The 27,080-nt window shown below is 42.6% G+C and overlaps 1 protein-coding gene across 1 annotated transcript in view; it reads right to left on the bottom strand.

Annotated features, from left to right (window-relative positions):
• The window catches only part of LOC147663179 (uncharacterized), a gene marked incomplete at both ends in the record, with an annotated part of 74,810 nt that overhangs the window by 5,800 nt on the left and 41,930 nt on the right, over positions 1-27,080 (bottom strand). Inside the window, one exon of the mRNA XM_086950614.1 lies at positions 6,311-6,422. Within this exon, the coding sequence (XP_086806740.1) occupies positions 6,311-6,422 (112 nt within the window). The remainder of the gene's footprint in view (positions 1-6,310; positions 6,423-27,080) is intronic.

Below are 27,080 nucleotides of genomic sequence, written 5' to 3'. Positions count from 1 at the left end.
CTTTGGTCCCGTATTTGGTCTACACTCAATAATATTTTGTCTACTGATGTTCCCTTTGAGATTGTACATATTTTTTTGGGTGGTTCCTCTCCCCTATGGAATGTTCAGTGCAATGTTCGTAAATGTATTGACCTTTTCATAGCAATTTCATTTCAGATCATCACTACCAACTGGAAAGATACCTCTGAAATTGCATATAATGCTTGGTGGAATTTGTTATGTCATCACCACAGACTTGATCGTGCTTATGCTACCACTGTACCATTACTAATCAAAAGAGACCTGTTATGGCTTCCTTTAACCGATTTTCTCGCTAGACATACTCCTTGAATAGTTTTATGGTTCTTTCCTTTTCTTCTCATTATTCCTAATTATAGGTATTGAATTTGCATTTTAAGTTGCCCTCCTTTCCTTTCCTTTCCCCCTATTCTTCTTTTTCCCCCTTTCCCCCTATGAAAATACCCACAAAAGCTGTGTTCATTGGTATAGTTATTTACCCCTCCACTGGGGTTTTGAAGTTTAATCATTCTTGTTTATCAGATGTCTCATTTCTCTTTGGTATCATTTACTTTTGTAATGATGTTTTACGTTGTATATTTTTATTCAATAAAGCTTTCTAAACTGAAAACAAAAAAAGAATGGATGAAGTGGAAGCTGCGAGGATCTGATTATAAGAAGGAAAGGCTCCCCTTCCAGAATTGAGTCCCATGCTGTAGTCAACCAATTGCGCAATTCCCCACATCAGCAAGTAAGACCCAATACCTGTTACAGACCACGCCAAATGTATTAACCCCTTGACAGCCAGGGTGCCTATGGCACCAGTGCCAGATAGTGTCTCTAGTTTTTTTTTGTAAGACCTTGGCGAACACTGGAGGGACACCTGCCTTACCCCTTGAGGCTTGTGCCCATGATGTGTTTATGTAATGTAATGTAATACTGCATTTCTATAGCGCGCTATCACTCGAAGGAGCATCTTGGCGCTTTGGATCAGAGATTGATGTAAGGGTGATCGGCAACTGTACTGTCCAAAGAGCGTTTAGCATTCATATCAGTGCTTTGCACACTGTATCCGTGAGGGTGTATATCCAGGTCTTAAGAGGATTCCTGAAACACTGTTCTGATGAAATCTGACGAAGATGAAAGGGGAGTTTATTCCAAGCCCTGGAGCCCATCACTGCCAGAGATTATGAAGTCCAAATGGCAGGATTTCTGTTTTACCTGAATTACATTTCAGGTGATTATTTCTCATCCACGTGAAGGTGGCTGATAGACAATTTTTGAGGTTTTGTTCTATCAAGGACTTAGATCTGCTGCGTATCATCAGCATACGCAATAGTGCTGATCTTAAAGGACGAGATTAGTTTTATCAGGGGGACCATATACAGATTAAAGAGCGTTGGGCTCAGACTGAAGCCCTGTGGTACCCCAGTCATCAACGCTTTTTCCTCTGAACAAAATTGTCCTAGGGTGGTCACTTGACATCTGTGGGTCAGGAAATTCCTAAGCCACTCTAATACGGTTCCTGCTATTCCAGATGTTGCCAGGCGATCTAAAAGGATAGCATGAGAGACCGTATTGAAGGCTGCACATAAATCTAAAAGGATCAGGACAGCCTTCTTGCCCTGACCCATAGCAGCCCTTAGAGTTTCAGTCGTAAACAAAAGGGTGGACTCAGTAGAATGCTGGGCTCTAAAACCCGTTTGATTGGTGTGTAATATATTATTGTGTTCCAAACATGCAGTGAGTTGCCTATTCACAAATGTTTCTGCTAATTTACAAAGTGCTGGGAGGAGTGATATAGGCCGTAGATTGGACAGGGTCATAGGATCTGACAATTGTTTCTTCTGAAGAGGTTTTACCGCTGCGAGTTTCCATTCTGATGGAATCTCCGCAGAAAGGAGAGAAAAGTTGATGATACTGTTTATGATGGGATTTGCCGTGTCTACCATGGCCTGCAACAGTACCGGAGAGCAAGGATCAAAAGGAGACCCTGATTTGATTGAGGATATAGCTAGATGGCATTCCTCCAGACTGATCGGAAGAAAAGTAGTCATAATGGCCATATTTGTGTCAGCCATGGTAGCTTCATCAGGGGAAAATGGCTCAAAGGGGGGAAAGTCTTTAGTAATATCCTGTACCTTATGCTCAAAGTAATTGGAAATAGAGTTGCACAGCGTCTGAGATGGCAGAATTCCCTGTGTCAGTGTTTTGGCATTCCTAAAAATGTTTACAATTCTAAAAATCTCCTTCTGCTTGTTTTTAGTAGCTTCAATGGCAGCTGTGTAGAAGACAACCTTTGCGCGTTTGATAAGGGCATGATAGTGTCTCCTCGCCGTTTTATACAGACTGAGTTCCCTGCTATCATAGTTACGACGCCATCTCCGTTCGAGTATTCTCACTTTAACTTGTTTTTCTTTTAAGGTCCTAGTGAACCAGGGTGCAGATTGTTTCTTACAGTGGGGTCTTGTGTCTGAGCCTGATGGCTCCATCCGTTTACCAATTTCCCCAATCCTATTCCCCGTCAAGGTGGGTTTATGCTCATTGGTCCATTTTAAAAAATCAGGGTGCTCTATAATTTTTTTCCAACAGGGTTTATTCACTCGGCTGGTTTTCACAGTGCTTTTTCCTACAATACTGCTTTCTACTAAAAAGTTGAAAGCAATGAATTTGTGGTCTGAACAAGTTTGTGTCAGAGGGGGCTCTACTTTGATTGTGTCTAAATTAGAACTAATGCAGTCCAGTATGTGTCCCGCTTTGTGGGTAGAATCTAGGGTGAGAAGGGTTAGCCCAAGGACATTCAAAATGTCTCTGAAACAGATTACCCCTTGATCAGTAACATCATCCAGGTGGAGATTCAAGTCTCCTAATAGCGTAAAGTTTGAGAACCTAAGCGTTAGGTTACTAAGTACTTCCCCAATGCTTTCCAGAAACTGATTTAGCTGACCCGGTGGGCGGTAGACTAGTGCCCCTGCGAAAGTAAAGGAATCATGGACCTGAAAGCAGAAACCAATGCTTTCCGCTCCTTTAATGTCTGCTAGCTCCGTGATAGTGCATGGCATAGTATCCTGATAAATAATCGCCAGGCCTCCACCACGTTGTTCCGGTCTATCCATCCTTTGGATTGAATAGCCTGGGGGGAGAGCATGCACAATGTCAGGGTTACACCACTCTTTTAACCATGTCTCAGTGATGAAGAGACAATCAAGTTCCAACTCTACTATTAGATCATAGATGTGCAGTGCATTTTTACACATAGATCTTGCGTTTATAAGTCCCCCGAGTATGCTCTTAGGTGCCCCTTTTCCCTTTGTTCTTTGATAGGGCTCTAGTACCTGTTTGCACTGATAGCAGCAAATTGGGCCTACCCAGGTATCTACATTAAGAGCCTGATGGCAGGGATTGGGCTGTTTATTTAGTGACAGTATGAGCTCTCTAGTCAATTGAAGTTTAGCAATTGGCTCAGCAGCGTGTCCAGCCTCGGCCCGGCCGCGGCGCGGACGGGCGCAGACGGGCTGGACTTTGGCTTGACTTCGGCCCGACGGAGGTGCGCCCGCTGATCGCGTCCGCTGCCCAGAGGCATGTCCATTTGTCTTTATACTGGAGCCTAGACCGCTACCAATTACCTTCCCCTAAGATGGCCGCTCCGTAGTTCAGCCGCCCCAGTATCCGTCAGACTCAGCACCTAACTCAGCTGAATGAGGATTAGTTGCAGGGGTGTGTATCACTTACAACGCAACTTTTATGTCGCATTCCGTTACAACGCAGATTTTACAACGCAGGATCCATTACATCGGATGCCATTACAACGCATGGCATTACATAGCAGATGCTATTACAACGCATACCATTACATCGTAAGTATTGGTAAGTATATAATTTTTTTTAAATTTTATTTAATATTATATAATTGATTTAATTATTATTAATTATAAAAAAATATTTATTTATGTTTTTAAATATTATAAATTAAATATATTAATTTAAGTAATTTTTTAAATAAGTATGAGAATAGGAGTATATGTTTTGGGGTACTGAGGTATATGTTTTGGGGTGTTTGGGTATTTTTAGGTTTTAGGGCAGAGTTTGGGTTTTGGGGTACAGGGGTGTTTTTAGTTTTTAGGGCAGGGTTTGGGTTTTGGGGTACAGGGGTGTTTTTAGGTTTTAGGGCAGGGTTTGGGTTTTGGGGTACAGGGGTGTTTTTAGGTTTTAGGGCAGGGTTTGGGTTTTGGGGTACAGGGGTGTTTTTAGGTTTTAGGGCAGAGTTTGGGTTTTGGGGTACAGGGGTGTTTTTAGGTTTTAGGGCCGGGTTTGGGTTTGGGGTACAGGGGTGTTTTTAGGTTTTAGGGCAGGGTTTGGGTTTGGGGGTACAGGGGTGTTTTTAGGTTTTAGGGCAGAGTTTGGGTTTTGGGGTACAGGGGTGTTTTTAGGTTTTAGGGCAGGGTTTGGGTTTTGGGGTACAGGGGTGTTTTTAGGTTTTAGGGCAGGGTTTGGGTTTTTGGGGTACAGGGGTGTTTTTAGGTTTTTGGGCAGGGTTTGGGTTTTGGGGTACAGGGGTGTTTTTCGGTTTTAGGGCAGGGTTTGGGTTTTGGGGTACAGGGGTGTTTTTAGGTTTTAGGGCAGGGTTTGGGTCTTGGGGTACAGGGGTGTTTTTAGGTTTTAGGGCAGGGTTTGGGTTTTGGGGTACAGGGGTGTTTTTAGGTTTTTGGGCAGGGTTTGGGTTTTGGGGTACAGGGGTGTTTTTAGGTTTTAGGGCAGGGTTTGGGTTTTGGGGTACAGGGGTGTTTTTAGGTTTTAGGGCAGGGTTTGGGTCTTGGGGTACAGGGGTGTTTTTAGGTTTTAGGGCAGGGTTTGGGTTTTGGGGTACAGGGGTGTTTTAGGGTTCAGGGGTAGGTTTGTGTTTAGGGATAATTAAATTATATTGACCATTTTTAAATTAATTAAAATATATTTAATAAATTAAATGAATTAAAATATATTTAATAAATTAAATTAATTATTTTACATTAATTACATTTTTAAATTACATTAATTAAATTAAATAAATTATTAATATTAATTTCATTTAATTACAATTTTAAAAATATGTACATTAAACTAATTTCATTATTTTAATTTATTTAAATTAATTACAATTTTTATTAAAATTACATTTATTAAATAGATATTATTTTATTAAATTAAATTAATGACTATTTTAAAATGTATTTTAATTAAATTGTTTAAATAAAATTAATTAAATTTACTTAATAACATTTTAAAAAAAAGGTATACTTACCTATACTTACGATGTAATGCCATGCGTTGTAATACCATCTGCTATGTAATGCCATGCGTTGTAATGGCATCCGATGTAATGGATCCTGCGTTGTAAAATCTGCGTTGTAACGGAATGCGACGTAAAATATCGCGTTGCACTGACACCAATCCGTTGCAGGGTGAGTGAAGTTAAAAATACGGCGATTTAGCAAAGTTAAACAAAGTATTTTCACAATCAGGCATACAGTACATCTCCCGGCTTCCGCCTCAGGAGGACAGCAGAGTCTCGCGATGGCACACACTCCCTGCCTTTATACTGGAGCCTAGACCGCTACCAATTACCTCCCACTAAGATGGCCGCTCCGTAGTTCAGCCTGGGTGTGAAATTTTTATGCGCTAGCGGAGTTTGTAGAGCTTTTCCCAGTCATCGCAGTGCGCAAAGTTCTGAAAAACTCAGCGGAGGGGACTTTTTTCCCTACCTTGTGCTTGCCACCGTAAAGTTGCTGAGCGCGAGCGAGGAAAATCTTACTCCAGACCACCTCCCGCCGACATTTCTCTATGCGGGTGGTCGCAGATGGTCGCTACCGCTCATTGAGGAAGCTGCCGCTGGCATAGTACCTCTACTCAAGTGGCAGAAAGAAGCAGCACGTGGTACTGCATGTGGTGCCGTTCCTGCTGATTTTACAGGGCGGGACATACACCCGGTATGAAAAATCAGTGTGAACGGCATGACGTAACACATTCTGCCGCTTGCAGAACCCCGCGTAGCGAGGTGGAGTTTTCACCCAGGCCTAGTGTCCTCCTCATCATGTGGCAATCCAGACTCTAAAAAGTCAACCTGACTTTCTCCAACAGCTCGTTTTTTTCTGCAGTCTTAACACCTGTCTCACTCCTAGCACAGTTTTATACCCTCCCCAATAAGTGCATCCACATCGAGCAAGTAAGACTCCATTCTCATACATAGATAGTCAGAAATTGGATTGAGAGAATGTTAAAGAGAGGAACATTGTTTCGAGGGTCAGCTGCACAAAAGAAGGGCAAAAACAGCTCTTACTTGTCTCCGCACCACGATGGACTCCTCCAATTCCACCTGTCACAAAGATGTTGATCCCAGCTTTGTGTGCAGCTATGATTGTCCCCGATACGGTGGTCCCTCCAGAGAGGCGCTGTTGGGGAAATAAAGCAGAACCAGCGGATTGATAAATTCCTGCATTCATAAGGTTTGTTGAGGTCAACAGCCATCTTACAAAGACCCACACCTTCTATAGGTTACCACTGGACAAGTTGGTGCATTGTCCTCATGGCAGATATACAAATCACAGACAAAACCTTGTACTGGTATATTGACCAATGCATGCATTCGCATCAAAAGGAAGACATACAAATATATATATGAATGCTGAAAATCTATCTAATGTAATGCTGAAAGTTTTGATTAAATATGCATAGTGGGAACAAAATGAGATCATGGAAGAAATTGCCACCTTAATGCTGGAATTACAACAACTTGAAAGTAAAGAATCCTTGGTAAATTTTATAATAGAAATTATTAAAAGAGATCAAAATGAAGAAACAGAGGGAGTTTAGAGAGATCATAAAGACTGTCAAATGGGGAAGGAACTCACTTTTAATAGAAAATATTATAACTTGAAAAAGGACAAGAGAATGCTTCAGAATCAAGCTCCATCAGATAAAGAACAAGTGAGCCCGGGTATTGAATCCAACAGTGAATACAGTGAGAGTAATCTATCGGAAGAAGGAGCCACGTGGAAGTTGGATTTAAAGCTCTATCAAAAGTCAAAATATTTGGGAGGAATTCAGATTAATAAACCAGGAGAACAATCTATAACAATGGCAAAAAGACTGGGGGAAAGGAGAGGAGGAAGAGGGAGAGGTAAAGGCACAGGCAGCAGAAAACAGAAAGAGGAAGGCACAACAAAAACATGCCCCCAATGGGAACAACAAGGGGACAGCAATGGACAAAACTATCAATGTGGTCAATTTCAGTTATCGAACATTAACCTGAACTGAATTAAATGTATTGAAATTAGGTTTATATTTCTGTCCCACAAACACATTCAATTATGCTCAGAAAAGCATTGATCTTTATTATTCAAATTACACAACTGGTACACCTAAGGGGTGATTATCCTACCTCAAAGACTCGGGTAGGCAGCACCAGCAATCTTAGCATCAGTGATGTTGATGTATTGATTACTTTAACACAATTGGACCCGGAGAGGGAGAACAGAGGGGATACATATTTCAATTTAGCATGTATGGGTATCAATTTGTATCAGGGTTTTCAATGAATTTAAGGCCAAATCATCTTTCATTTCTACCATTTCCCATGATGCTATCGATACTTTTGAAAAAGTTGAGGTACAAGACTTCAAGAAATTGTCTTAAACAAGTAAATGGCAAGGTGACAACCTGACTCAGAGTGAAAGACAGGCTATTAGGAACCTACAGACAGATGCCAGTAATATTATGAGGCAATTAGATAAAGGTGGCAATTTGGCCATCTTATCCAAAGATATGTATCTGAAGGAAGGTTACAACCAATTGAACAACAAAAAGTGTTGAGATGGTACAAAAGAATGTGATACCATGACAAGCTAATGAAGTGGAGAGAGCGTGGGCTTATTGAATTGGAGGAATCCACATTTCTGCATGTAAAAACCCTAAAATTCCCCTTTTCTATCTGCTCCCTAAGACTCATAAGGATGCCATCAACCCCGAGGTAAGCCAATAGAATCCTCTAGGATGTGTCTGTTGAGAACGCTTCAAAGTATATTGCTTACTTCCGTCATCCGTTTGTCACTGCTTTAACCATCTTACATTGAGGACAGTCGAGATTTTCTCGCCTGTATTGATGACATATATTGTGAGGTTGATTATTTGTTGCTTACCCTAGACGTAGGCAGTCTACATATCAGCATTAGCCAGGAGGATGGGATTCATGCATGCAGGCTTTCCCTTTCAGTGAGATCTGTGTAATTTTTTTTCCACACTGAAATGATTGTAGAAATGATTTGGTTTTGCCTGCATAACAATTTCTTTGTGTTTGCTGACAAGTACTTTAGGCCAGTCCAGGGCATTGCGATGGGAGTTTGTTTTGCCCCAAGTTTTGCCAACCTCTTTTTGGATAGGTGGGAAGAATAGGTGGTCAGTGACCTGGAAGAATTCAATACTCACATGGTCACTTGGATAAGATAGATTGATGATTTATTTGTGGTGTGGAAATGCAGCAACTTCGAAGCCACGAAATTTGTGGAGAAGCTTTGTGAGAAGCTCAATGCCAATAACTTGAATCACAAATTCACTAGCCACACAATTAGAGCGGATATTGAGTTCTTAAACCAGCAGAGGTTGAAAGCAACAGGCTAACTACTAGATTGTTCAGAAAGGCCATGGCAGGCAACACTCTTACATGACCAGAGTAGTCACCCCAGGGGACTTATATACAGCATTCCATATGGTTAACTCTTACAGGCCTGTCGGAATTGTAGCATGGAGGAAGCTTCCAAACAGGAATGCAACAACATGCTGGCAAAATTTAAAGAGAGGGGTTACCCGGGTACAGCAGGTTCACAGCAAAGAATTGCTTATCTCCAGGCCAGTCACCTCGGCCTCAAATTCAAGTACCTTGAGATTCATCACTATCTACAACCATAAGGCCAGAAATGTAAGACATATTTTGGGGAAGCACTTGCAAATTCTAATGAGTGAAGATAGTTTGGTTGTTGAAGATTATCCTAGAGTGACATATGGAAGAGGGAGGCCTTGAAAGATAGACTCAGCAAGACTGCAATCAGTAACATCTGCCCCTCACAGATGTTAAACAAAAAGAGGGGCTGAAAAACACATTTATTCAGACGTCTGAAATCCAGGTACATCCTTGAACTAGATAGTAAAGCCCCTAATAGGTTGAACATTGATGGGGAACTAAATGTCCAATTACCTAGAATTCTTTGCTGATATTTTTTCTGCTTGTACAGTATTGTTTAAATGATGACCTGGTGCTCCTTTTCTCTTATATTGCTTGTGCAAGTGTGTTTTTATAATGTGTAGAATCATTTTTTTATGTAACGCAGTGCTAGTGGAATTGGTGAAAATAAGGGCAGAGTTTCTTCTAAAGCTAAGGAAAAGATTTATTAACTTCATTTAGGTCTAGGCCTGCGAAGGCTGCGCTTGCGCAGTCTCGCTGGTAAGATTTTATGTTCTAGAGTATGGGGCTTAAACCCGCCCCTCTTCACATTGGCTGGCCTCCTAAATGCTGGCCAGCCATTGGAGAAGAGGTTTGTCTGTCCATTTAAGCCCCGTCTTTTTTGGATTCGGGGCGTGTCTTTTAGGTTCTTTCTATCCTCTTCCCATTGGCTGGAATTTTACATTCCAGCCAATGGGAAGAGGAGAGAAAGAAAAACACGCCCCCAGTCTGAAAATGACGGGGCGTTTCTCCGAGCCATTTCTGCATGACCTCGGAGGAAGATGGTGGTGTTCATGGCGTGGTCCGAGGTTCATGGCTGTGTAATGCCTCCTGAAACGAAACATTTGCTTTTCTAATTTGTTCACTTATAATTTCCTCCTTCTGTATCATTACTGTTCCTATTGTGAAACGCTCTGGCACCACCGGGACAGAACCCTGGTCTGTAGGGCTGCCGCAGCCGAGCACGCCCCGGTGAGCCACCGAGCCTCACCCGCCGAGCTATAGCCGTCCAAGCGTCCTCCAGAGAACACACATGGGCAGTTCATACGGACCTGGTGCCCCAGCTCCAAAGTCGGCAGCAATGACAGTACCGCCACCACCTCTCCCCCTCACGCCAGCTATGGCAGCATCCAGATGAAGAGCAAGCTGCCTGTGCACGCCCCTCTCTAAAAGGAGCGGGGGCCGAGCTGCAGCAAGCCCACACCCGCAACGAGGCCATCCCCCTATGCCAAAGCTGGGGGGGGCAAACAAAATTCACCCTGCCCGCCATGTTTGGGTTTTGTAGAGTGGGGGGTATGCCGAGGTAGCCGCCCACAGCCCGCCTGGTTGTTGGCGGTGCCTGTAGACGTGAACAGAGGTGCGCCCCGCGAGGGCTGGGACCGATGGCTGAAGTGTTGCGGAGCTCCCCAAGGCAAGTAGGAGTCCCGCGGTAACCATGCGGGGGCACTGGGGCTCGTGAGGCCTTGGAAACAGCGAGGCCTCGCTGTGCCGCCTGCAAGGCTGCTCCACTGCTTGCAGAGCACTGAGTCTAGTTGTGGGTGATGTGTGTGTGGGGAGGGGGGGAGCGAGGTTGGGGTGATCTTCATGCTACTAGCGACTCCTCTGCGGTCTCATTGCCTAAAGGCCAGCAGGCTCGGCTGGTCTCTGTACTCCTCTACTGCGGAGGGGGGCAGTTTTTATGGTCAGGAAGGGGATATTTGAGAAGACAAGAAAGCTGAGAGGATAGGGGCCCTGCTCAACAGTAAACCACAGCACCTGCTTTGTTGTGTAAATGTAAATGTGTAATGTAAATGTGTTGCGATTTATATATCGCACGTATCACCCGAAGGCATCAAGGCGCTTGCCTTGGGAACCCGTCCTGGTATTCCCCTGTGAGATAACCCCAGCAGGGTATCCACAAGGTGAAAGCCAGGCATCCCGCCGCGAGGGGCCGTAGTGGAGATTAAGCAAGCTATTGCACAGAGTGTGAACCCGTGAGTCGAGTAGGCACCAGAACGAGAATTTTCGAGTCCGTGGAATTTTTGAGCCCAAGACCCGCCGAGGCGGGGAATTGAACCCTGGTCCAGGACCGATCTCAGCTTCCGGGTCTGCCGCCTCTAACCCCTGAGCCACACTTCTCCGCGCGCCTCCCTACCATACATGCTACTACCCACTACCACACATTGGCATGGTCCGGCGGTATCTTCCCACCCTAGTGCACAGCAGCAGCGCTATCCTTCCCAAAGGTATTTTACGTTATTCATGCATTTCACATCAGTAGGCTTTAAAGGCTGCTTATATATTACCCTGACAGTCTGAGAGGGCTGTGATAACAGCGTGACAGCGGCGTGACAGCGGCCGGACAAGTGGAGCCCGCTGACTCGAGCAACAGGGCTCCGGTTCCAGATTATGAACTGCAGCCATCTAACAGCAAGGATCGCACACTCAAATGACACGTAATCATGAAATTAAAGCCTACGCCCGGCTCACGGCGGAAATAACCCCTGTATTAGTATCGGGCCGAGGTCACCGAGATGCTGTTTAAAGCTTGGCACGCGCCATTGAACAATTATTCGGTGTTTCTGAGTCGGGCACTGAAATCTGCATTCTTGTTACAGGATGAAGCTATACAAGGAAAGAGGCGTGAAAATAACTGGGGCTCAGCGAGTAGTGCCTCACGGGCACCCCTTCGAAGAAAGGCAGGGAGTGCCAGGCCCTCTCTCCATGTCAGGCTTACGGAGGAAATAAAATGAAACACAGCAAGACTTCTCTTTTATTGTTGAAAATATAGTCGATGATTGAAAAAGAAATGTTGGGGGAAAAGGAAAAACCTGGCATCCCAAAGGTGAGCAGGCACCTGTTAGTATTTCTGAAGGGAGCTGCGCCGGTGTCCGTCTGTGGATCGTGTTGCCGACAGAAGCACGTGCAGCTAAACGCTTGTATCACTTTTCCTATCTACATAATTTAGGGGCATATGTCTGATAAATGGGCCTCATTAATATTCTACTCTGTGGCTCGGAGCGGAGGGGGTTACGCTTGTTGGACAGATGGTGGGTTTGGGTGGGCAGGTGGACAATGGCACTCGCCTCCTTCGCCGCTCCCGAGGGGAGGGTGAGTGTGCAGGATGAGATGACGCTCTTTTTTCCCTACCAGGGCATGCGCCTCGAGGCTGTTGTGCCGTGAAGTGAAAAATAAATCTGCGCCAAGAGATATAGATGAAGTTTAACTGGACTTCACACCTCAGAAAAGGAGTGATGCCGCGTGGCTGGGTTTACCTCTGAATACTTTCACCCGGTACTTTCACTACCCCCCTTTTCACCCCCTGCGAGGAGCCCCCGGAGAGCCGGTGAGTCAATCCTCTGTCCCGTAATTCTGTGTTGGGTGGGGGTGGGACGCGGGGTATAAGTGAGAGAAGGGGAGCCTCTGTATCTCTGCGGGACACGCTTATCCGCAACCATGGAAAACAACCTCCCTTTACAAATGGCATGGCACCCTCCCCGATTTAGCCCATGTTAACACAGCCGCTCCAACATTTGCGCAGGTTTTGGAAAGAGCCCCAGAGAAGGGCCTAAGTATTGTTAAAGAACCCAGAGGGGCCCGTGTCTTCCTTCCCCGGTGCCCATTTTCACAGTTGCCCTGCAAGTGCGCTGGCAACTCCAACGTTGGGGGCAAGTGTGTGTGTGTGTGTGTTTGTGTGTATGTGTGGCTCTGAGTGTGTGTGTGGCGCTGAGTGTGTGTGTGGCTCTGAGTGTGTGTGTGGCTCTGAGTGTGTGTGTGTGTGTGGCTCTGAGTGTGTGTGTGCGGCTCTGAGTGTGTGTGCGGCTCTGTGTGTGTGTGTGGCTCTGAGTGTGTGGCTCTGTGTGTGTGTGTCTCTGTGTGGCTCTGTGTGTGTGGCTCTGTGTGTGTGTGTGGCTGTCTGTGTGTGTGTGTGGCTGTCTGTGTGTGTGTGTGGCTCTGTCTGTGTGTGTGTGGCTCTGTCTGTGTGTGTGTGTGTGTGTGGCTCTGTCTGTGTGTGTGTGGCTCTGTCTGTGTGTGTGTGTGTGTGGCTCTGTCTGTGTGTGCGTGGCTCTGTCTGTGTGTGTGTGTGGCTCTGTCTGTGTGTGTGTGGCTCTGTCTGTGTGTGTGTGTGTAGTTCTATGTGTGTGTGGCTGTGTGTGGCTCTGTGTGTGGCTCTGTGTGGCTGTGGCTCTGTGTGTGTGTGTGGCTCTGTGTGTGTGGCTCAGTGTGTGGCTCTTTGTGTGTGGGTGGGTGCGTGTGTGTGGCTCTGTGCGTGTGTGTGGGTGCAAATGCAATAGGTCTCGCATTTGCGAGTGATTAAGCTATTGGCATTTTAAATGACAATGCCATATATTTATATGTGTTAAAAACAAAAATAATGTAATGAGCAATGCCAATAGCTCTAACTTTAACAAAGACAAGACCATTGCATTGTAAATGCTTGTTGTTTTTGCTTCCTGTATTCAATTTGGGTTTAAATTTGCATTAGAATATGGGGTTATATCTTATTGTAAGTTATGTTGATGGACCTTGTCCCCTTGGGCATAATTTGCAGGTTAAGTATATATCTCTATGGTCATTGGCCAATAGATACAGTCCTCTGATGCTCATTTTGAACAAGTAGGTATTATTTTCTGTCGGAATATGACACTGATATATGAATTTTATATTTTTGTTTTCGTTTTTATTCCTGGTTTTCTATTTACGTATTGTTTTCTGCAATTACATTTACTAGATTTTAGTATTCACACATCTGAGGCAACCTGTAAAATGCAAGGGAGATGGACAGATTGATAGACAATTTATTTTACTTTGGAAAGAGTATGTTGCTTTAATTTAGAAATTATGATTAATGTACTGTATCTTAATATTAATCATTATTTTGAATAACCAATAGGGTTTCATGCTGGAATGTCTGTGGCCTCCCAACTTATGCCTTGGTGCTATTGCATTGGGTGTACTTACAAAATAGCTGCCATTTATGCATTTTGTTTTTGAAGTTTTCCACAGGAGCCATTTGGGGATGCTCATGACACATTATGTTACTTTTAGGATTGGTGGTGAGGGTTGCACTCTTTACCTGTGAACAAGGCTGTTGTACACTAAAACGCGTTTGGTACACAATATAGTGGAATAAAGCAGCTACATCAGCAACTGTGGAATGTGTGTTTCTTTTCTACAAGGAGAGATGTGCTTCTAGAAAGTGTTTGGTCTCTCATAAATGTATGCACATCATTGCTGCACGTTATGCTCTGGACTGAATATATATATATATATATATATATATATATATATATATATATATATATATATATATATATTTATATATATATTTATATATATACCCATACATCCAGGAGGGTCCTGCCAGGATAGGCTCCCTCATCAGGTGGCGCAAAGAGATGGCGAACCCAAGCCGTCGAAATTCCACAGTTTGCTTCAAAGCAGTTGTGCACTCAGGGGATACGATCTTTGAAAAAAGTTTTATTTCAATGTAACCTTGGAATAAAACGTTTTTCAAAGATCGTAACCCCTGAGTGCGCGCCTGCTATGAAGCAAACTGTGGAATTTTGATATATCTATATACATATACCATTAAGTTAAAGAAGCAGCACAAGACAAGGCAGGTACATTCAATCCATAAATATATATTTTTGTTCACAAAAATCCCAAAAATGAAGAATTGTGAAACATGTTTCTGTGGGAGTAGAAATATTGCCTTGGTGTAGGTCTAATGCCTGTAGCCATATTTAAGATCAATGTTAACCAATTCTACTAAGTTGTGCTCATCTCTAACATGTAAAGCCTCACTCCATGCCTGGCACAGGAGATGTGGAATTCTTGAATATTTTGCTCAGCCTTGAAAATGTACATTTTTATAGTAGTTTGAGGGTCGATTCAATTTCCCTAGAGTTCAGTTTATGCACCTACACAGCTTCGTTGTTTCAGTTTTGTCACATGATCCTTTATTACTGCCATGTCTATAAAAACCTAATCATTTGTGTTCTAATGTTTATGGTCATGGGGTGCCAGGAGATTCCCTAGTCCAGTGGTTGTTAACCTTTGGACTTCTGTGGACCCCCACTAATGCATCACTGTAACACGGGCACCCCCACTGAATCATTATTGGAATCCTGGGAGCACCACTGAATCATTACTGGAAACCAGGGACCCTTGATTAGACATTTTAATGATTTGAACCACAAGCAAATACAGATACAAGCATTCATCAAATTTTAATGGGAAGGTTGAAGGTTTTATAAATTCAAGTGAGGCCACTCATCAGCCACTGTATATTCTGTTTGATGCACGTAAACTGCTCCCACGAATTGATCTGAAGACACAAACTTATTTTTTGGCCACCAATTTCAAATAACTTCACATTTACAGATTTTTTACATTTCTCTATTTTACGTTTCGACTGTGCTTAATTTGAGCCACCACATATCTCCTCTTCTTTATAAAAAAATATAATTTAAAAAAAACCATTATACCACATGGTGATAAAATCATTAAATTTCGCAGGTAACATTTTTCTTCTGACACTCCGCCGAACTATTGGCGGAAACACATTGCATGCTTTTTTTGCATTAGTATAAGAATGACTGGTAGATTTGGCCAAACAAGACATATCCCACCACTGTTCTTTACTCAACCCCACCGCATGGCCTTTAATCTCATCAATACAAACAGGATCCCTGTATTTTGAAAATCCCTTTTGCAACAACAGAGGATCCTTGACATGCACCCATTAACCAACAGAAAAAGTCACAACTCTTCTTCTTTTACACTGATCAGAATCTTTTTCACATCTTTTACGATTAAACAGATCACTTGCTGACTTCGCTCTACAAGACTCTTCTGAGACATTGCAACTATCCCCCAAGGCTTTGTTTTTTCAAAAAGGATTAAAGTGGAATTTACTTTCCTGCCTCCCATCAACTCAAATGGAATAGAACCAGAAATTGAATGAGGTGTGGTCCTATAAGCCCAAACAACATCTCTTACCGCAGTTTTGTTGCGTGTTTATCTAGGTTCCTGATCGATACTGTGACCTTATGCCCCTATTCGGCTATAAATCCATTTATTCCCTATATTGGCATAACCGTTCAAGTGCGATATTCAGAAAGTCATCTCTGGCCTCACACGAACAGAGCCACATTCCAGCATAGTTTTCTGCCACTTCCTTTGCAACCAATTAGTGCAATGACAGAGCAGAAGTCACTATCTGATATTCCTAGATTAACACTCCGAGTTCTACAACAAGATAAAAACTCAGCAAACCTGGAAATCCCCGCTTGCTGTGTTTTGATTAGTAATGGAACTCTAATGAGCAACTGATAGCTATCACTTCCTAGTGACATCTTTAATTGACGTCTTATGCCCAGCAAACTTGCGTCAAACCAGGCACCTGTCAGGTATAAATACTACCAACGTTGCCTTAAGCAATTGCTGGTGTCCCATTGCTGTTGTATGCTGTATGCAGTACGCTGATGCTGCTGCTGTCCCTTTGGTGGTGAAGCTACTGATACCATTATCGCTGCTAAAACGCGAACGATGGTGTGGTGAGCTTAGGAGCTGAACAGCCATCCCTCTGCGAAGAGCCCAGCAGATGCCAAGCTGCCCGCGGACGCTGTCCCCCCTCCTTCCTCGACGCGCTGAAGAGAGACGCTGCCTTTCTTCTGCTGAGAAATCCAGCGCCAGCGTTTCTAGTCTGCCCTCGCGGGTGACTGGGATACCGAGTTTCCCCTGAAGGAGATACCAGACCTCCATCATTCTATTCAGAGGTATGGTGTTGACTAAACCCTTAGATGAGAATTCTTGAAGCAAACCTTGGCAAAACCAACTTAACTTAAAGCTACTTACTTACTCCCCTTCCACGTGTTAGGCTTAGGTCAGGCACACTGGGGTAGGCTTAGTTAGAAGCACCAGTTGAGTATTTTAGCCTAATGTATATATGAATGTATATATGTTTTATTACTTTTAAACCATTGTATGGCTAAGAAACCATATCAATGCTTTTACAGTATTATTTCGCAATACTTATCTTACTGTACGTACTTTTTATAATAACAAGTCTTGCAATTGTGGCAATACATTTCTCTTGTACGAGAAGAAAGACTGTTCAATAAATGTTAACCCTTTATTGACAAACGCCCGTCTCTCTATTCTCTACATATTGTGAAAGTAATCTGCACTAACCTGACTGAGTCAAATAACTGTCTATTGTTTCACACGACCCTAGAGATTGACTCTTGATCTGAGGAGCAAAGTTGTCATGTTGCACGGTTGTTGGAAAGCTGAATCCCTTCTTGTCTGTGCCAGGGAAGCTGATCACTTCCCATGCAGAGAAGAAAGTTTCCAGTGACCTCTGAGCTAGTTGGTAGCACACCCAATTAAGTTTAGCATAGTCAGTGGAGGCCTGGAAGAGCCGCACTTCTACGTCGATACTACTGTTTATGTTATTCCAATGCGCAGGGCCTAGTGGGAAACTAGGAACTACACTACATGGCGCCCAAACGTTTGGTAAGGCGATAAACTAACGCAAGACGTTAGAGTAACTCAGTCGTGCATATTTCACACAGACCCCTTTCTCCCGTAAATACTCCAATAGACGTCTGGAGTGGGTGAACGGTTAAAATCCGCCCGAACTCAGTAGGAAGAGATTCCTATGTAAAGCTCTGGTTTATTCAACGTTGAAGGATACAGTGTTCCAAAATATTGTGCACCTAATCTTTGTCTCCTTGGAGACCAACTCTGCAAAATCTGCATTTATATAATGTCAGACAGTGAAGAAGAAAAGGAAGCAGCTAGGCTGGCAGCCCTAGTAATAGAGGAAGACTCGAGTCTCCTACAGACAGACCCGGATGCAATTATCATCCCGGTCCACTTAAGAAAATCTATAACTTTAAAACTTATAGAAAATGGACTGACACCACAAGGTGGTACAGTAATTTTCGTGATAGAGGCTCACGAATGTCGGCAGACAGAGGTATTCTATTCATGGATAAACTTTCCAGCGGCAAACGCTACAACAAAAGAGTTTCACTATTACAAAATAGAGGAACCTCCGGAAGAGTACGCTCCTTTCGAGGAGATTGAAATTCCACTTAAATTTCAAGAGCACCTGCTCTGGTTTAATGGCGCCCTAAAACACAATGATCACATTACCAGGCTCGGTCCACTAGGTAGACCAGGAGCAACGTGGCCGGTTCTAGCCAGCTACACACCACATCCTGACATTGCAAGAATGTCTAGAGAAGAGCTGTTAGTACAGCTAAAAACACTAATTAAAATACATAGGCAATTAGTCCAATATGTAATGCGGACTGCAACAGTCCAGCCAGCTGTTAATGTACCACAGCTGACCCCTCATCAGGGGAACACTAATAAAATCACACCACAGAACATACAGTCATGTCTTGGTAAAACACCCGTAAAACGGGAACAAATTCCTTTCTGGTTAGCACAGAAAATCACTCAAATAGAGGCAGTATTTCCTGATACTACCCCTATAGAGAAACACAGAATCTTGACAATCTGCCTTCCTATGGGAATCGCACCACACGTGGAGGACTGCGACACTTGGGGTACAGTCTTTGCTTCCATTTACACAAAAACACACAGTGTTCCGTCTATGGCGGTAATACCAGAAGTGCTAAAACAGATTCAAAATGAATACGGTCCAGAGCCCGCTTTAAATCTAGGTATGAAATTACTGAAAGACTTCAAGCAGGTCTCGGCTATATTACTAGCCAACATAAAAGGAGAAGCAGCATCTGTGGCGATCCGCCAGAAGTTGAAGGAAACAGATATAAAAGATCCAATTGAGCTTGCCAGAATCATAGAAAAATGCTATGAAGAATTAGGTAGAGACAGCTTGGGTGGGAAACCAGTAAAGCCCCAACTGCTTGAAAATCCTGGAAAATTATTTATTAAAAATAATTTAAACACTCCTAAAAAGAGCTGGGATGGAAATAAACAATCCACTCCCAAGGAAAAAGTTTTCCAGTCCAGAGGAAGGTCTCCTCGACGGAGGGAAAGAACTCCGACTCGAGAACACCAGTCTCCCCAGAGGGAGCCCTCTGAGAAAAGATATAACCTTAGAAATAGGGATAATCTGAAAAAACCTGATAGATATCAAAGTATTGATACACGTCCCTCTCGATCTTTTCCACAGAAATCGGAAAGAAGAGGACGGTCAGACCCAGGAGAGCACACCAAGTCCAAAGACAAGGAACCTGCTCAGAGTAAAAAATCTCAATTTCCAAAAAAGAAGGTAGCCAGTATTAGAGTAATCAACCATGCCGAGAATACTGAGGACACAGTTGAAAAACGGGGAGTGGGCATTGACAATGTTGGACAGTGCAGCAGAAATCAGTATAGCGCGCAAGATCTTGATGAGTCATCTGGAGACAGTGGACACGAATGAATACATTCAGGTTGAAACTGCCGACACCAGACTTAGCGAGCCCCATAAAATATACGAAATAACATTGCGTATAGAGGGTGATAAGACTAGGAAAATAAGAGGTCTGTTTTGGGATAAACTCTCAAAAGGCTATGATATTCTGTTAGCTGAAAAAGATTGGCCCCCAGAGTTTGTCAGGGAGTGCCCTCGTGGCGAAGAAGTGATTATGCCTGCCTTCTCGAATCACATTCCGATTCACAAAAAATATACATATGCAAGGAAATGGGCAGTAGCCCAGGCTCCGACATTGTATAAAAATCATGTAGGATGGGATGAGGACTCTCCGCCTCACAAAATCCAATTAAAAAGTGAACCAACTGCCCAACTGCAGTATCCCATTAAGCAAGAAGCTAAAAAACAGGTCAGGGAGATCTTAGATCAACTTGAGTACCAGGGGGTGATTGAAACATGCACCTCTCAAATGAACAATCCTTTGTTTCCTGTCTCCAAGCCAGACAATTCATATCGTCTAGTTTTGGACTACAGACATCTTAATACTTGTTGTAAAACTTTTGCAGTACAAAACTCGCATAGTGCAGCCCTAATGAATAACATAGTTAGGAAAAAATATAAAACGACATTAGACATATCTAATGGTTTCTTTTGTCAAAACATTGCACCAGAAAGCAGATATTTGACCGCTTTCTCCGCATTTGGGTCGCAGAAAAAATTCTGTCGACTCCCACAGGGGTTCAAGAACAGCCCAGGACTATTCTCAGCTAGGGTAACAGAGTTACTACAAATCTATGATGATGAGGCATTATCTTACGTAGATGATATCTATCTCACAGACGACGACTTGGATACTCACTTGAAAAGAGTGAACACCATTATACTTGGGTTCGCAGCAGAGGGTTACAAATTCAACTTTAAAAAGTCTCGAATTGCCCATCTGACAGTACTATTCTTAGGGTACGAATTATCAAGTGAAGGGAAAAGCCTAGCGGACAACTTCTTAGAGAAGTGCGCTGTACTCCAAGCTCCAAAAACGCTGAAGAATTTACAATCCATTCTAGGTTTTCTGAATTTCGGAAGAACTTACATTCTAAATTACGCAGAGAGGGTTAAACCTCTCTACGAACTAATTAAACCTGATTTTAAACAAATCAATTGGACTCAAAAACACACAGAAATTTTGAGATCACTGCAAACAGACATGTTAGCAAAAACAAAATTAGATACACGTGACAACACACGTGATCTTGTAATCCGAGTCATCCCAGGAAGATGCGGATTCACGTACCTTACCTCTAATGAGGGAGAAAAGGTACCAATTTCAATTAAATCTCACTTGTACACACAAGTAGAAGAAACATTCAGTCACACGGAAAGAACTGTGAAAGCAGTGCAAATCGCATTAGCAAATGAACGAGAACTAGCACACGGCAAACGGATTAATATCCTTACAGCGGAATCCGCCTTCGAGGCGCTATTCAGCCCAGTAAACCTGCCTACAGTGTCACTGGATCCGAAATGGATACAGTGTGTAGATTCTCTAGGAGCGGAAGATGTGAAATACTATTTCGCCCTGCAATTTGAAGAACTGAATGATTTAGAGTATGAAGAAGAATATCCTCTGCCAATCGAAATTCTGCCTCTCCCACAATACGCCTGTATAATCTATACAGATGGATTTGTACAGCATTTCAACGTAGAGAGCAAATCCTACAATGCAGCCTGTGCGATCATTAAAGGTCGTTGGCTGTGCGGTAAATTCAGACCGAAAGTAACAAAAACTGAATCTGTAAGAAACTGTTCGGTTCAGAGAACTGAAATCAGATGTTTAAAGATGGCGCTCGAAAATGCAGAACGTGAATTCCCGACACTTATCGTGTGTGATTCTCATTTTTGCGTCAACTCTTACAACAATAAACTGCAGAGGTGGATTGAAAACGATTACAAAGATGACACAGGTGCCACAATAAAGCATAAATTGCTCTGGAAACAAGTAGCTCTTTTATACAAAGAACTACAAAAGACTCACGTGATTCACGCACAGAGTCTTCAACGTGATGGCGTTCACGTTGCAGGGAATTCATTGGCTAATACAGCCACAGCGGAAGCAACTAAACCGGCTTCCGTAGCCACAAAAAAGCGTACAGAAAAATACATAGACGGGGAAACCATGCTGGCAGTAAAAACGACCGTAAAAGGCGACTGTGCAGCACTACCCGTAAACTATCCACTCAATTATGCATACGTAATAGATGCAAACTCCGTTCCTTTTGCTCGAATCCCTGGAGTGGGGGACAGAGTAATTCCAAACATGAACAGGAGAATATTTTTAATAGCAGACGCACACATGGGATTGGGTCTGAGACACCAAACAATCAGGGACTCTCTGACTGAATTAGAATCAGTATACTGGTGGCCGGGAATGAGTGTAGAACACCAAATATATGCAAACAACTGTGAAAACTGCAACAGGGATCGCAGTAGTGAACCATGCTACCGGCTACCGATCAGAAACAGCGTAACGCTGCCTGCACCCCAACCTGCGTCCTATTAATCAGTTAAGGCTAAACACACTTAAATAATGTGGCCTCCAGCGCTCGGCTGACGCTAGAACGGTTATAAAAGATTTGCAAGTCTTTATCGGCACATACGCAATTACCACGTTCCATTCTGACCAGGGTCCTGCTTTCAGCTCTCGAGCTTATAAGGAGGCCATGGCCAGCATGGGAATTGGGTTGCGGTATTCTTGTCCGTCGCACCCCGAAGGGAATAGTGTGGTTGAAAGAAAAAAACGGGACATAAAGCGATCTATAACAGCGAAGGTATTAGGTTCAGGCGCTGGGTGGGTCAAACATTTAATAAGTGTCCAAACTAGTCTTAATAACTTGCCAAGAAATTCTCTAAAAGGTTTCAGCCCATACGAACTATTGTTCGGAATTAGAATGAACATTCAGGACCTCGATAGTCAAATGTCAGTGGTACAAGAAAAAACAACAGACTTTGACATCAAAGATCGTTTGGCTGTTTTACAGGAACTGAATGAAACAAGAAAATCCTTAAGCAACATAAAGTTAAAGCAACAGCCAGATACCACTGATGAGGCACCACAAGCAACAGCCCCAGCAAGGCCTGTCTGGATTCCAAAGATTGGGGATCTAGTCAGAGAAAAGATCGCGGTGAAGAAGGAATTTGGGCCTTCTTACAGAAAAGCAGTACCTGTCTTGGCAGTCACCGGAACAAGATCAGTAGTGCTACCGCCCCTTGCTGGTAAAAAGGAGAACAGAGTTGTGTCTATCGACCTGGTAAAACCACAAGCATGTGGCCTATAATCAACAGAAGGCCCAGTGGACTCCCAAGAAACAACAGAATACCCAAACTTGCAACAATCCAAGAGGTTCAAACTGAAAGACTAATCACATTCGATCAGCCTGCAGTGCACAATGAAGGACTATGCAATAATGCCATGGAACTCGTGCCTCTTGAGACACAGATTGAAACAGTTCGTCAAGAAACAACACCAGTCTACACTAATGTGGCATCAGAAAGTGCTACCGAGAGACAGATTGAAAGAACAATCCCAACAATTGACAGAACTGCCTCTGGTTATTTCATCAACTTCCACAACTTCTCTGAAGATCAAAACGACCCCGAAGTGATGCCAGAAACAAAAAAGACTTTTAAAGAAAAAGCAACAGAACTCTTTCATCAACTAAAAGAAATCTACCTTATTTCCCCTTGGTTAGAGTTCTGGTTCGGTCTAGGTGTATTTTTCCTCCTGCTTTGGCTCATCATGGTACTTTGTTTGGGAAAATTCATTGAGGGAAAATATAGTACAATGGACACAGCAAGTCAGAACATCAACCTAGTCCTGAAACCACACAGATCATCCCACGTGAAGAGAAGAGAACTGTCAACAGTAAATGTCACAGCAATTCCAATACCTGATGGGGTAGTATGGGAGAAAACAGACTATGAGATATATGGTCCGGTCGAAATCCTGAAGTATCCTCATCAACTGAAGGTTTCCTTAAGTGACTTTGTAAAACCTAGTACATTCTCTGATGATTGGGACTTTAACAGTATTAATGACATGATGTCAGATTTAGTAATGTCAGCTAGATTCACAGATCATGATTATTTACAAGGTTCATCTAGTTATGAGCAGTTATTCTGTTACACACATTATGGTGATCATTACTTGCATAAATCTGCACAGCCTAGAAATGTTTTTATGTATAATCAATGGGAACATTGTGCTACACCACTTAAAAGCAGTTCTAAAGCATTTTTTGAGAAATTCAAATACTTCTCAGGGTTTAACACCAGTGATGCAGAAACGTTTTATTACAAACTGTTAGATAAAACAGGAATGAAAACAATGCTGACAAATTCTAAATTGATATATTCAGAAGCATTTTATGACAAAATGATGACATTTGGTTTTGATTATTGGAAAAATAATATTGAAACGAAAACAATTTGGGGTACAAAAGATTGGCAGGTACAAGGCATTGAAGCACTATTTAGAACCTGCATTATACCAGAACAAATGTTGTTTTTAAATGACACAATACACCAAACATCCTGTCTTGGCCTAGCTAAGATCAAAGACCTTAAAACACCGTCTATTCCAAAGCCAATACCTGAAAATACAACTACAGATATTGAGTTAGACGTGTCACAAATTTTACATTTTAACAGAACACATCCTGATTGGAAGAAGTGGTTAATCTGGCCTACTGACACAAACAGCTGTCAAGATAGATTCCTGAATAAAACACAGGGGTTAAAAATGACCAGACTAGACCCGAGATACTCCCAGAGACAACATCCAGGGATAATAACAACATACAGTGTAGGGAAACTCTGCCTTGAATGGCTAACATCATCTACACTGGCTGAAATTAAGCAACACTTGTCTTTACTAAAAGATGGGGCTGATTTGCGCGATTTCATTCTTGGACCACGCAAACAGTGTCAAAAGCGTTTCATAGCGACCAGTATCTATGCTGCTTACAACGAGGCTTGGAAAGTCAAACAAATTGAAACTGCTGAAAAAATACGAGAAATTGATCGTATTAATTTGGAGAAATCACTTTCTGTAGTAGACAATGGGTTAATGACTCTGTCTTCCAGAATATATTCGTTGGACAATATTGTATCCTCTGCCTTTTATGTGATAGATAGAGACTTGCTAATGTTACAACATGGCCAATCTCAATTACGTTCTATTATACAATTAGGCTGGACGCTGCAAAATCTTCGTTCAGGCTATGTGCCTTGGCGTTTAATCAACACAACGTCATTATTTTCCATTTTTAACCTTACTGATAAACAGATCAGTTTGGCACAGAAAGGAGCAGACTATACAATCCTGAGCATCGAAAAACTTGAGAGATTACCATTGACAATGTCAGAGAGTCCTGTCATTGAATGGATAATACACAGAATTATCACTATTCCGATAACAACTTTCCGATTTAAAAAGTGCCTTGAATACATACCTACTGGCCAGTATGAACAATTGGGTAAAGGATATGTAAAATCTGAATGGAAATTACCATACACACATTCTTGCTATAGTGACAGCGACAAAAATGTATTTCTTAGTGGTGACAACTGTAAACATTCGCTAAGCGGTATACTTTTGTGTCAGGGTATTAATTTACACGGAGCATGTGATGGAAATTCTAACAACCTTTCATGCCACCAGCTTGTCACACCTGCAACTCAGATAGAGCCCTTCTTTATGCAACTTGCAAACGGGAGTTACATTCTTAGAACGGATCACAGATGTTGTGGCCTTGTGCCAGGGAAAAGTTATCTAGTAAGTGTAACATCCATGGTCAAATGCTGTATGCAAGCATTGTTCCCGAGTGGGCCTGCAGACACAGTGACTCCCATCTGGCCTCGTCTGAATCTCTATTCTATACGAATTGATACTTTAAGCAAAATGAAGTCTGTGCTTTTGCAGACAACAGTGCCCATAACGTCATCAAAAGAGACGTATGATCTTCTAGTTGCAAGGACAGCTACTGAAGTTCAAGAACTTTTATCAACAAATTGCCCCGTGCATTTCGTAGCCAACTCCTTAACATGTCTAGTGCCACGAGCATCACAGGCATATTTAAGACGATTTTTTCGGGACTGCTAACACCCTTTTAAGCAATTTTGGGAATCGTTCCTAATTTTGTTCACTCTGTTTTTGGCGGCATACCACTATTTTTGGGACTCGTTGCAGGGATTTTATTTTTGACCCTCCTGCTTCGTTATGGCAAGCCGAAACTCAGACATAGCTCCCATGGGAATGGAAGAGACAATCCTAGCAATGCGCTACCGGGACAGGATAACTAACGTCCTCGGATTGGCCAGGCTGAGAGATCTAAACATGACCTGGTTCCTTTCATTCAGACCTATATGGCAGAACTGTATCTTACCGGTACTTCGATGTATGCTATGCGGAGATGAATGCGTGTTGGACATCTGTCTTTCACTTCCATCAGCAGTACAAATGGACGTCGATACTTTGCTCAGTCCAATAACGGCTCACGCATTGTGTTGTCCCCAGCGGCTACCAATCCTGATGACAGCATTCGTTGAGACTCCTGTACTACGACTAGGTGGTAACAGTGGAGCGAGTGACAAAAGCAACATCACCCAGGTACGACCTTCTGTGAGCATTGCTGAACCCGACTATGATGACAGCAATCATTCTCACACCTGCCAAGTTACAGCACTATCGAATTTGGTTGAACTGTCACCTGATTTTGTAGACCATTCTTTGAGAGCCTGTCTGATACGATGTTCTCACCCGTACAGAAACAATAACTTTTGAGAAGCTTTCCGACACACAGCGTTCCCATGAACTCTGAATTCGGCCTTCAGTTTTGATCAACAAAAACTGCAAAAGCGTTGAAACTCTATTTCCCCGTTCAAGCAATAATTCTTTTGAATTGGATAATTTTTAATATTGACCCTTTTTTGGCACGAACAATTCTTTGCTTAACGTAAAAACTATTCTTAGAGAACAGAAGCTTCAAACTTCTATTTCTAAACACATCTAGAGACATAACAACCTTACATCAGCCTCTAGCACACATTTATTGCAATGCATTTATATGTGATGATTTATCTCGCCCTTCTTCTGTTTCAGAGATATTTCATGTGTAATTCTTTTTGCATAATCGTTCATTGATTTCATATGCAATAATTTTTGAATGATTTCTATGCTTCAAAAACGTACAGTACCTAAATTTCACGTATTACATTATACGCCTGTTTCAAATGCATTTATGTATTTTGGGGTGGGCAATGTTACACATGCATCCTATTGCTCTAGTTTTAGTAATTTGATGGACATGAAAACGTGGAGTGGGTGTTGCGTGTTTATCTAGGTTCCTGATCGATACTGTGACCTTATGCCCCTATTCGGCTATAAATCCATTTATTCCCTATATTGGCATAACCGTTCAAGTGCGATATTCAGAAAGTCATCTCTGTCCTCACACGAACAGAGCCACATTCCAGCATAGTTTTCTGCCACTTCCTTTGCAACCAATTAGTGCAATGACAGAGCAGAAGTCACTATCTGATATTCCTAGATTAACACTCCGAGTTTTTCAACAAGATAAAAACTCAGCAAACCTGGAAATCCCCGCTTGCTGTGTTTTGCTTAGTAATGGAACTCTAATGAGCAACTGATAGCTATCACTT

Source organism: Lissotriton vulgaris, unplaced genomic scaffold (assembly GCF_964263255.1).
Source record: "Lissotriton vulgaris unplaced genomic scaffold, aLisVul1.2 SCAFFOLD_6091, whole genome shotgun sequence".
In the NCBI taxonomy this organism is placed as follows: Eukaryota; Metazoa; Chordata; class Amphibia; order Caudata; family Salamandridae; genus Lissotriton; species Lissotriton vulgaris.
The sequence above is the reverse complement of the archived record's forward strand: the minus strand, read 5'-3'. Positions and strand labels throughout refer to the sequence as shown.